The 12,921-nt window shown below is 49.0% G+C and overlaps 1 protein-coding gene across 1 annotated transcript in view; it reads left to right on the forward strand.

Moving 5' to 3' along the window:
• Positions 1–6,317: 6,317 nt before the first annotated feature.
• Positions 6,318–12,921, forward strand: part of FAM120A (family with sequence similarity 120 member A) — a 64,842-nt gene continuing 58,238 nt past the window's right edge. Inside the window, exon 1 of the mRNA XM_083156298.1 lies at positions 6,318–6,959. Coding sequence (XP_083012424.1) covers positions 6,486–6,959 — 474 coding nt within the window. The 5' untranslated portion in view covers positions 6,318–6,485. The remainder of the gene's footprint in view (positions 6,960–12,921) is intronic.

Here is a 12,921-nt window from a genome sequence, read left to right on the forward strand (position 1 = left end):
TTTATTCTGAGGAGGGGCATGCTATTTTTATTCATGTGCTGTAAGCACATGAATATATATTTAATTAAAAAAAAAAAAGATATATATATTTTTTTTTTTACACAGCATCCAGCAGGGGGCGCCGGAGCCGAGCCGCTCATTACATATTCATATATTCACTGCACCCAATCGTTACGATCGTGTGTAGTGAATATACGCTCCCCTGCTGGCACCCCCGGGGGGCAGCCTGTGCTGCCTGGCACCCGGGGAGCCCACCTACCCCCCACAAAGTTCTGGGGCAGGCAGAGAGACTACCATCTCTCTGCCTGGCACCGTCCTCAGGCTCCCTGCGGCAATCGCCGCAGGAGCTCATATTCGCCAGTCAGGGGCAGCGAGCCCCTGACACGTTGAATACCGGAGCCCGCCGGCTCCGGAACGTGGCGAATGTGCAGCGAATCCTAAAAAGGATTCGCTGCACCTCGCAGGTATTCTCATTGAATACTGCCCTGTGAGACTGCTCTGACTTCAATGTGATTGGCAGTGACTTCCTATTGGAAGTCCAACCTGACAGTCACTCAAGGCAGTCCCATTGGGAGGTGTTCCCTCCCTCTGGGATTCCGCTCTCTGCGCAAATACAGGGCAGCCCCAAAAAACAGGTTCTGCGCATGCGTAGTGATCAGGGACGTGCAGTCAGGGGAGGCAGTGCCTCCCCTGTCATTAATGATTAAAATAATACAAAGAAGATACTTATGACACATATTGTGTGTCATAAGTATTTTCTTTATATTAATTTAATCCTTGTCATTGTAGCATAATGTGTGGAAATGATTTTGGAGGCACCGAAAGCAGTGCCTCCAGCTACCCCTTATAAAAAGCTGGAAGCCGGAGGTGGGCAGTGGGCGGGGATAAGAAGAGGGCTGTAAAAGCCCATTTGAAAAACGAGTAAGAGCGGCAACTCTCCAAATGCCTCAGTGACAGGGTGCGCTTTCAGCCAATATGAAGACCCTGTCACTGAGGCCATCGAACAGCCCCCCGCCCCCTTCGCCGTCAGTGCCCACCCTGCACTCCACCCTAACATACCTTTAGCAGCCGGCGGCGGCAGCAGAAGCCGTGTCCCATGTTGGAAGGGTCGGGGCGCAGGAGTGTTGTGCCGGTCCAATAAACCTCTTGGCGGGCTGGTCCAGGATGGCTGACAGGCAGGGGGCTGCTGCTCCGCGGCCCCTCGTGGAAACCGGAAGCTGCTCCGGCTAGCCGGGACTCTGGAGCAGCGTTACAGCAGCAGAGCAGGGGAGAGCGGATCGGCGGCCGGGCAAGCAGGGTAAGTAACTGCAGTCACAGTAACCCTGCTGACACCCGGTCCCATCCGCTGTGGAACCGCTATGGGGGGGAGGGGGTTTGCGGGTGCTGCAGCAAGAAGGATCCCTGTGAGAGAGGTGGGTCGCCGGGTGCTGCAATGAGAAAAGAGCCGCTGTAGATGGGAGGTTGCTTCATGGATAAAGAAGCCACTCTTGGGGGTCAGAGTGTCAGTGTATGTATGTATGAATACGAGTGTCAGTGTATGTTTGTATGAATGAGAGTGTCAGTATATGTATGTATGTATGAATCAGAGCGTCAGTGTATGTGTGTATGAATAAGAGCGTCAGTGTATGTATGTATGTATGAATGAGAGCGTCAGTGTATGTCTGTATGAATAAGAGCGTCAGTCAGTGTATGTATGTATGAATGAGCGTCAGTGTATGTATGTATGAATGAGAGCGTCAGTGTATGTATGTATGAATGAGAGCGTCAGTGTATGTATGAATAAGAGCGTCAGTGTATGCATGTATGAATGAGAGCGTCAGTGTATGTATGTATGAATAAGAGCGTCAGTCGGTGTATGTATGAATGAGCATCAGTGTATGTATGTATGAATGAGAGCGTCAGTTTATGTATGTATGTATGAGAGCGTCAGTGTATGTATGTATGTATGTATGAATGAGAGCGTCAGTGTATGTATGTATGTATGTATGTATGAATGAGAGCGTCAGTGTATGTATGTATGTATGTATGAATGAGAGTGTCAGTATATGTATGTATGTATGAATCAGAGCGTCAGTGTATGTGTGTATGAATAAGAGCGTCAGTGTATGTATGTATGTATGAATGAGAGCGTCAGTGTATGTCTGTATGAATGAGAGTGTCAGTGTATGTATGTATGAATGAGAGCGTCAGTGTATGTATGTATGTATAAATGAGGGGACACGGTCTCATAAGTCCAGATATTACATAAGTACCCAAACTAGTGCCTCACTAGCCACTGACCTCACCGCACGTCACTGGTAGTGATGCGGATAACACTGCACATGCGCCGGACTTGGGAACCTGATCAAGCCTCAGGCAGCCCATGTAGGCTGGGTCAGCGCATGTGCAGTATGCATGAAGTTACTGCGCATGCGTTGGCCCCGTGCAGGGGACCAGCAGCAGGGGCGGCGGCCCGCATCACAGCTGCCCCCCTACTCCGTAAGGGTAAGATTCGCCACTGGTGCTGAGCGATCCGCACTTCAGCACGTCGCTCAGCACAGCTCCCTGTCGCCCTGTCTGTACAGGGCTTAAAGATGATATCCTATTTTGTGTGGTAAAAACAGGCTTTTTAGTACTATTACAGCATATTTTTACTGTGAGGCAGATGACCTGATATTGTGTGAGATCGCACAGGATCCAGGATAATGCTGGCTTTATGAGGCTACTTTGACAGCCCCAGGTGAGCCAATTACCCTCAATCAGTGATCGTGGTTAAGTGCATATTCCTCCGCTATTACGCTCTGCACACTCACACACACAGGTAATGTACAGTGCTGTACGGCGTCACTGATGCGGTCTGCATTGTACAACACTGTAACTAGGTGCGTGCCAGTGGTGCCTTGCGCACAGTGCATTTGGATTGTGGGCGCAACATTTGTCAGCACTACCCACAGGCCACTCACAGCTGCCTGCCGCTAGAGTCCAGTACAGCTCCTATGCTGCAGAGTGGCTCACACCAGAGCAACGGACATTTCAAATGACAGAGAAAGGCTGGACTACATTTTAGAAATGGACATCGCATTGCAGTGTTTTACAACCATCAATGTTTTTTTTCAGATGGTAGTAGTTTTGATGGTGTTCCAATGGACCCGGCCCCCAGCCGGCCAGGCAGCAGTGCTTCTGCCCCCCCGGCCAGCCACGCTTAAGATGTCCAAATAATGAATAATTTTTCAGTCGATGCGATGGTCAGGAACCATCACATTGAAAGAGTTGATGTCGGATAATACACAAAAAGAATCAACAGCAGGTGCTGGCAGCCCACTCCTCCGGGACACAATCTCCCTCCTTTGTCCTCCTATTAAGATAGGACTCGGACTCCCCCCACTGTGCCCGGTAGTCACTGTTTACAGCCGGACCCATGGCCGTACATACAGAGCGATGACCGAACTGCCGCAGCTGGGAGCCAGGACCTGCTGGCTGTGCATAAGTAAAGAAGTGGGGGATAGAGGCTGGGTGGAGAGTATGTGGGGCAGGCCGCAAACAGTAGGTCAGTGTGTAAGCCTGCTCCAGCCCAGTGTCTCCCCGTCATTACTGCCAGCCCAGTATCTCCCCATCATCACTGACTGCCCAGTGTCTCCCCATCATCACTGCCAGCCCAGTGTCTCCCCATCATCACTGCCAGCCCAGTGTCTCCCCATCATCACTGCCAGCCCAGTGTCTCCCCATCATTACTGCCAGCCCAGTGTCTCCCCATCATTACTGCCAGCCCAGTGTCTGACCATCATTAATGCCAGCCCAGTGTCTCACCACTACTACTGCCAGTCCAGTCTCCCTATCACTGCCAGCCCAGTCTCCCCACCATTACTGCCAGCCCAGTGTCTCCCCACTATTACTGCCAGCCCAGTGTCTCCCCATCATTACTGCCAGCCCAGTGTCTCCCCACCATTAATGCCAGCCCAGAGTCTGCCACCATTGCTGCCAGCCCAGTGTCTCCCCACCATTACTGCCAGCCCAGTGTCTCCCCACCATTGCTGCCAGCCCAGTGTCTCCCCACCATTGCTGACAGCCCAGTGTCTCCCCACCATTACTGCCAGCCCAGTGTCTCCCCACCATGACTGCCAGCCCAGTGTCTCCCCACCATGACTGCCAGCCCAGTGTCTCCCCACCATTTCTGCCAGCCCAGTGTCTCCCCACCATTTCTGCCAGCCCAGTGTCTCCCCACCATTTCTGCCAGCCCAGTGTCTCCCCATCATTACTGCCAGCCCAGTGTCTCCCCACCATTACTCCCAGTCCAGAGTCTCCCCACCATTTCTGCCTGCCCAGTGTCTCCCCATCATTACTGCCAGCCCAGTGTCTCTCCACCATTACTCCCAGTCCAGAGTTTCCCCACCATCACTGCCAGTCCAGAGTCTACATGCCTTCCCTCCCCTACCAGCCCACTGATCACATCTCACTACCCTGCCAGCCAGGATACCTACAGATGACCGGCGGTAAATATATCAACACTGGCATCCCGAAGGAGGAAATCCCAACAGGAGCCATGTAATCTTAACACACACCTGCTCTGCATCCTGACCCTAACACCCCCCTTCATAACCCTTCCTCTCCACAGCCTAAACTTCCCCTCCTTGTAGCTTAACCCTAAGTCTCCCCATTAGTGCCTAAACCTACACCCCCCCCCCCCCTTTCCGACAGCTTCCTGCATACTCAGTCAGGATACTGGTGTCAATATATCCGGACTGCATACCTCCGGTCATACAAGTCACTGTGATTCCCACATTTGTAAACCATGCGTGCCTTCGGCACATGTAAAATAACTATTCCCTCTCCTCCCCTCCTGTCATTTTATTCTGGATCCGCCCCTGGACCACACCCTATATTTCTGACACATTTTTTAGTATTGGGGGGGGACGGGGGGGGGACTACAACAACATGGGCAATATATCTGTCACTGCTGCTCCGGCTGTGCTCTGTGTATGACCAGTGGTCTGTGATGCTCTCTGCATTATATGGCTGTCATATAGGGAGAGGGCAGCCATTATCTTTTAGAAGGGGAGACAATGAGTGGGGTCTGTGCCCCGTGTGGCAGAATGGCTAGTGTCACCCCTGTAGGCCGGGAGTATACCTGGGTGACAAAAAAAAATAATGGTAGCAGGTAGTGCCCAGGCTGTGAATGTAGTTGGACCATATGACCAAGGGAACATACCATGTGACCCACCACAGCCTGGGTTGCCTTCAGTAACCAGGTGGCAAGCATAGTGACCCTGCCAGGCTACTTTCATGCTCTCCATGCACTGCAGGGTCATATATTATGTCCCATCAGCCAGTTATTTAGTAAAGAGGACTTATACCCAACCGTGATATAAATCGTGATGGCCATCGTTGCCATTACCAATGGCAAGCGAGCAACTGCCCATCGATAGTGGCATACTATGCAATGGCCATCAATGTTTTTACCTATCGATGGACATCCATTTTCTTTAACTGACCTGTGGGCCAATCAAAACATGGGGTGGGGGCTTCACAAATGTTGGGGGCGGAGCTATGCTCTGTATCCAAGACCCTTAGGGGTAGGGATGGCCATCGTTGCCATCGATGGCAATTCTGCAACTGACCATCGATAGTGCTTAACTATGCAATGGATGACCATCAATACTTTTACATATCGATGGTCATCCATTGTATTTGATTGATTGGCTTGTGGGCCAATCAAAACACAGGGGGTGGAGCTTTGCGGTTGCTGGGGGGCGGAGCTATGCTCCTATCCCGGCACTTTAAAAAAAACAAAAAAAAACATCCTTTTGCTATTCCATCGATGGAGGGAAACCATCTGGCAAAAAGTATTCGACATCGGCCATGAACCATCGATAATTACGAATGATCGATGGCCATCCCTACTTAGGGGGGGGGGGGGGGGGGGGGGAAGGAAAAACTATTTATGCTTGACATCGATGGTTCTCTGCCATGGAGAACTATTCTACCTCGACCATAAATCATCATTGAGTTTGAATAATCTATGGCCGACGGCCATCCATAAGACAGAGCACTATTACACGGGCTCTACGGGTGACAAAACACAAAGCACTGCAGCACTCACACGGGCTCTCCGGGTGTTGTGCCCGGTGATATAACGTAGAGCACTGGGATGAGCGGGTGTATTACGCAGCGGTGACTCGGGCTCTGTCTCCGGACAGTGCACCGGCGGGTGTCACACCACCAGGGGAGGCGGCTGCCGCTGTGACAGTGACAGGGGGGTGGTGGAGGGGATACGGCGGCCATGTCACCGTGTGACGCCATCAGTCACCCCAGCCCCACCTGTTCCGGTTTCCTGCGGCCCCCGCCTCCCCTCTTCCCCACAGCACATCCCCGGACATGGCTCTGTGAGACAGCACATGGCGGCCGCGGCCATGCAGAGCCCCCCCACACCATCCAACAGCCCCCCGCTCCTCCTCAGTCACTAGACACCCTACACTACGCCCGACACACTCGCCATCCCGCAGCCCGCCATGGGGGTACACGGGTTCCAGGACTACATCGAGAAGCGCTGCCCGGGCGCGGTGGTCCCAGTGGAGCTGCAGAAACTGGCCCGCGGCAGCCTAGTGGGGGGCGGGCGGCAGAGACCCCCCCAGACCACCCTCCGCCTGCTCATCGACGCCGAGAACTGCCTGCACCGGCTCTACGGCGGCTTCTACACCGACTGGGTGAGCGGGGGCCAATGGAACCACATGCTGGGCTACCTGGCCGCCCTGGCCAAGGCCTGCTTCGCCGGCAACATCGAGCTCTTCGTCTTCTTCAACGGCGCCCTGGACAAGACCCGGCTCCACGAGTGGGTGAAGCGCCAGAGCAACGAGCGGCAGACCGGCCAGCAGATCATCAGCCACGTCCAGAACAAGGGCACCCCGCCCCCCAAAGTCTGGTTCCTGCCCCCCGTCTGCATGGCCCATTGCATCCGCCTGGCGCTCGTCCGTTTCCACATCAAGGTGAGGACAGGCCCCCCGCGCCGCATCTGTGACATCTTGACAACCCTGTCCTGCTCCACCCACCTCTCTTCCTCCTGAACCCCACCCCTGACTATCTCACACATCACACATGTGATCCTTCTGCATATACTTCATGAATTCCTGGTGCTTCTCAAACTGGCACCCTGCCCGCCTCTGTATGTCACATCCAGCCACCAATGCCTGTATTCCTTACTGCAGTGGTAGCCAACTCCAGTCCTCAAGAGCTACCGACAGTTCATATTTTCCAGACAACCTAGCTGCTGCACAGGTGCACTCATTACTCACTAACACATTTTAAAAGAGCCACAGGTGGAGCTAAGTACTTCACTTGTGATTGTGTGAGGAGATATGGAAAACGTTCTGTTGGTAGCTCTAGAGCAGTGGTTCTCAACCTCGGTCCTCAGGGACCCCCAACAGTGCACGGTTTCCAGGTCTCCACACAGAATCACAGGTGAAATAATTAGCTCCACCTGTGATCTTTTAAAATGTGCCAGTGAGTAATTAGTGCACCTGTCTATCTGTAAGGTGACCTGGAAAACATGCACCGTTGGGGGTCCACGAGGAACGAAGTTGAGAACCACTGCTCTAGAGGACTGGAGTTGGCTACCCCAGCCTCACTGTATAATGTCATGTAGCTGCCTCCATCAGGGTCCCCTTACACTGTGTGCCAGTCTGTGCCCTAATGCCGTACACTCAGCCATATGGAACTTCATCAGAACAGTGATTGGTACATGAGGCACAGAGAACAGATGCTGCATACAGTAGAGCTCAATTTTAACCAAATGACCTAAATCATTAATTTCCAGCTTTGTGCGTCACGCAGCTGCCCTTCTAGTTACAGCCCTTACATTTTCCTATTGGGAAATCATACGAAATAAACTTATCCAAAATCAACACAGAGTTACTATAATGGTGGTATTGTGCCGTCCTTTGTAAAAAACCCGTTTCGATGGATACCTACAAATATCATGGTTGCCTACCTGACCCTCTCCTTCGGGAAGAAAATATCTCTGTTCCTGGGCCACCCTGGCAATGTAGGATTGCCATCACCTGTGGTGAAACACCTTTCTTATCAATTACCTAGCTCCCCACAGGTGATGGCAATCCTACATTACCAGGAAAGTCCAGGAGCAGCATTTTCTCCCTGAAGGAGGGGGTCAGGTAGGCAACCACGACAAATATGAAGGTCATAATAAATATCAGCACTTTCAACAAGAGTGGGTCGAATTCAATCTTTCCGTCTCGATTGGCAAAAATGGATGCAAATTCGACAATTTCACGGCAGATGTGTCTTTTAAAAAAGTTAAATCTGCATGGGTGACAATGCGTCTGAACACGGCCGCATTGGATAGGGGTGTGGCAATATTTCCGTCTGTCAGAAATATCGTCACAGAATGAGTACTCCCCCTAAGTATTGTGACACGGAGAGAGAAGATCTGATATCACCAGATCTGCCACAGTCCCTCCGTTTCCGCCACCTCCTATAGCAGTGGTCAGGGAACTCTGTCCTCATTACCCCACGCAGTGCATGTTTTGCAGGTCTCCTCACAGAATCACAAGTGAAATAATTAACTCCACCTGCGGACCTTATAAAATGTGTCTGTGAGTAATTAGTACACCTGTGCACCTGCTGGGTTACCAGCAAAACCTGCACTGTGTGGTGTAATGAGGACCGAGTTCCCTGACCACTGCCCTATAGTCTTGTGATTGTTCTGGTTGATAGATCTACAGTGTCAGATAGACAGTCATTAGGTGAACAGGGTCAAAATGTCAACATGCAGTAGGATGACAGGGTCAAAATGGACATGGAACAGATAGGACACCTGACAAGATTGTCGTGAGTTTTTCATGATTTGTTTTATAACTGGCCTGTTCTTACTTCACCATCCATGTTGGCATAAAGGTAGAATATAATAGCGAGGCATCAAGCTCGAAGAATGGCAAGCGCATGTGATATACTAATTGGGGGTCCCTGTCAATCCTTGTCACCATAAAAATGTAAAAAAAAAAAAAATATCCCTAGGAGATTGGTTCCCCCAGAGCCCTCCCCGGCAATGACATAGAGGAGTGAAGAGACCGCTAATGTATTCACTTCAGTCTGAGCACATCGCAAGGACAGGTGCATTTTGGATCACCTGTCTCTGGGTTTATATTGATGCATTCAGGTGGTATTTAGGGGTAAATGTATGAAGCTTGGAGTTCCAATATGTAAATTGACAGTTAGGAGCTGATTGGCTGGAGCATTATCACCTTGCACATAACATTTATTATGTGGGTAGATGACACTTCTCCAAGCTTCATCCATTTACCCCGTAATTACTTATTGCTGCCATATTGGGTCTAAAACCAGGAAAAAGAATAATTATTTCCCTATAACTCCATATGCGTTCCCTCTATGTAACTGTAAAGTTCCCTGCACAGGAATTAGCGGAATAATATTGAGGCGCTGGGTAACCCACAGCGTTCTTGTGTGATGCGACTTTTTACTCCAGTGGTTCCTAAACTTTCTTATTTCACAGCACCTAAAAGTATCAGTATTTTGTATGGCAACACTAAGCCAAAAACTTATTGAGAAAAAATATTTACATCAAATAAATTGTGGGTCAGTTATGTGAAGAGGGGCAGGATTTGATTCGTCCTCATATTTATTCGGACTCCACATGCACTCATCTGACTATTAAATAATTTGACTTGGTCTTGGACCATCGGGTTCTTGGTCACCTCTCTGACTAGGGCCCTTCTCCCAGATTGCTCAGTTTAGAAGGCCAGCCAGCTCGAGAGTCCTGGCTGTTCTGAACTTCTTCCAGTTACAGATGATGGAGGCCACTGTGCTCATTGGGACCTACAAAGCAGATATGTGCCTCAAGACAATCCCTTTTTACTTCATGCTTGGGTTGTGCTGACATGCATTGTCAAGTGTGAAGGTGGCCATACACGTCCCGGTGCGATGTGTGCTTTGAGGTGCGCGCTCCCGCGGCACCTCATCACACAGTACAAAAAGTATGTGCTGCACATACTTTTTGTACTTTCTTTTCATCACATCGCATGCACAAGGCATGCAATGCGATGTGATGGATGCTAGTTACATAGAAACATAGAAACATAGAATTTGACGGCAGATAAGAACCACTTGGCCCATCTAGTCTGCCCTTTAAAGCAAAGGGGCAGACTAGTTAAGCAAAGAACGCACGCCCCCATCGGGACGTGTATGGGTGGCATGTGACCTTATATAGACAGGTGTGAGCCTTTCCAGAGCCTGTCCAATCAACTGAATTTACCACAGGTGAACTCCAATTAAGCTGTAGGATCAACTCAAGGATGATCAGTGTGAACAGGATACATCTGAGCTCAATTTTGAGCTTCATGACAAAGGCTTTGAATACTGATATACATGTGATTTTATTTTTTTAAATGTTTTATACGTTTTCGAAAATCTCCCAAAAACTTCTTTCATGTTGAAGGAAAAAAAAAATATATTCCATTTTGGAATAAGGCTGTAGCATAACAAAATGTGGAAAAAGTGATGCTCTGTGAATACTTTCTGGTGATGCCTGTATAAGTGTATAGTATATTGCAGATGTTCACAAATTCTGACATTACAATCCTGTTTTTAAGGATATTCATACTTTAGCACAGGTGACTTAATTAGTACCTCAGTTAATTTAATTTATCCATCTGGACTTAAACATTGATATCCTTAAAACATGGACTGTAATGGTGGAGTTTGGGAAACTCTGGTATGGTGTACTATACCAGCCGCCTCCCCGCCATCACGTTGCCTGATACTATGAAAGCAAATTTCTATTTGCTCTGACTAGTTGAATACATTGATGACGGATGAATGTGTTGAAGCAAGGCGGAGGCTACAGCTGTCTGTTATCACATATACATAAAGGATTTATAAACACAGGTTTAAAACAAAAAAAACAATTCGATTCATGGAAAGTTATTTTCTAAATAAATTACTGAAAAGGGTAGAACTACATATGACTATGGCAATTGGACCCCTGCCATTTATATTGGGGGGCTTTAGATGTGTTAAGGTTTGTTATGGGGGAGACTTGTGTCAGGCTTGTTATGTGCATACCCCCATTTATTACAGTGTTGACCCTGTTATTTTCAGCGCTTTGATCCTTAAGATGTGCAGAGCAGGGTAATACCCCGTACACACTATGTAGTCCAAATCGAATCAAAAGTGACCCTTAATCGCACATTAGCAGCATTCAATATATATTATATATATTCGATCCTGATGCGCAACTTAGGGATCGAAAACTGAGCCTTGCCTACACAGCCTATTTATTTTTGCTTTGATCTGCTAGATCGAAAGCAGTATCCCCACCCCCCACACGCGTGCCATTCCTCCCAGCCGATGCCGGGTCCCGACGGCCGCCGATATGGAAAATATGTCGACGGCCACCAGATTGTGCTGTCTGTACACCCCTTAAGAGCGGTCAATGCCCCTGACCGTTCCAATGCCTGCCATTCTGGATTACGACAGCTGCAGGTGACATTACCCCACTATCAGCCACTGCAATAGACACTGGTTGCTGGCCTGCGCAAAGGAGAACTCTCGTGTGGGCACTGGAGCTGGCCAGGCTGAGACAAAGTGCAGTAACACTGCCAGGGATCACCGGCAGGGAGCGTCTTCTCTTCCACACTCTGGTAAATGAAATGATAATCTTGTTGCTAGATGTATAGAACTATTGGGCCGATTCTCGTTCATTTGCAATGAACCAAAATCGGCCCCTGCTTGATGGTTGGGGTTTGCGTATGCACATCTCTGTGAGCGATGTGCAAAATATCCACTAAAACTGCCAGCGTTGCTCACATTTGTTATATGCATTCAAATAAAAAATGTGTGTTTAAAAAATCAATAAAAAAAATCCTATTTCTGATCATTATGATGAATAACAGTGTTTGCTTGGCAATTTTCACACCTATTTTGTGAAAAATTCATTTGGCACTCAAAGGGCAGTATTCAATGAGAAAAGTTCTCCGTGTTTTGTGGAGAATTTGTGCTTTGTTCGCCTTGGACGGAGCATTTTGCTCTCCAAAAGCGAGCAACCCTATTCAATGTGAAATTCTCTCCGTCTTTCTAAGTGATTTTCTCCGTCTCTCTCCGTGTAGCAATTCTCCATCTTTTGATGGGGAGCTGGAATGTGAACTTTTAAACTAAAAGGTTTTTTTTTTTTTAAATTTTGGTGTAAAAAAAAATCAGTTTTTTTTTCTGTGAAGGGGCATGTTATTTTTATTCATGTGCTTATAGCACATGAATATATATTTAATTTAAAAAAAAATATTTTTTTTATTTATTTTTTTACACAGTGCAGCCAGCAGGGGGCCGGAGCGCTCGAGCCGCTCATTACATATTCATATATTCACTGCACCCGATCGTTAATATGCACGATCGGGTGCAGTGAATACTGGGTCCCCCGCTGGCTAAAAGGGGGGGGCAGCCTGTGCTGCCTGGGTCTCGGAGAGCCCCCCTCATCTCCACGTTCCTCTGGAGCAGCCAGGGAGACTATAATCTCTCTGGCTGCTTCCGGCTCCCTGAAAGCTCCCTGCCGCGGACGCTCGTCCGCTGCAGGGGTTAAGACTCGCCGCGAGTGGCGGCGAGTCTTAACCACATTGAATAGAGGGAGCAGGAGTGGCAGAGAGCCCTCCGGAACACTGAGAGTGCATGGAGAGCGAAATAAAACTTTGTCATTGAATACTGCCCAAAGGGTTAAATTCTTACAGCGTTGTGTAAAAGTAACCTAAGCGTGCTGTTGTGTTATATTTATAGGCCTCCATGCATGACCTTCCCAAACCATTTATTTCATGTAAACAGCTGAGGGGTCAGCACAGTGTAGCATAGATGTGAGTGCTCATTGCTGCTATGTAGTGGCGTGTTTTACAGTACATGATCACACATGGGCTGATGCAGTAACCGCACCTC

The sequence above is a fragment of the Crinia signifera genome, chromosome 8, assembly GCF_055691185.1.
Source record: "Crinia signifera chromosome 8, ASM5569118v1, whole genome shotgun sequence".
NCBI classification, from domain to species: domain Eukaryota; kingdom Metazoa; phylum Chordata; class Amphibia; order Anura; family Myobatrachidae; genus Crinia; species Crinia signifera.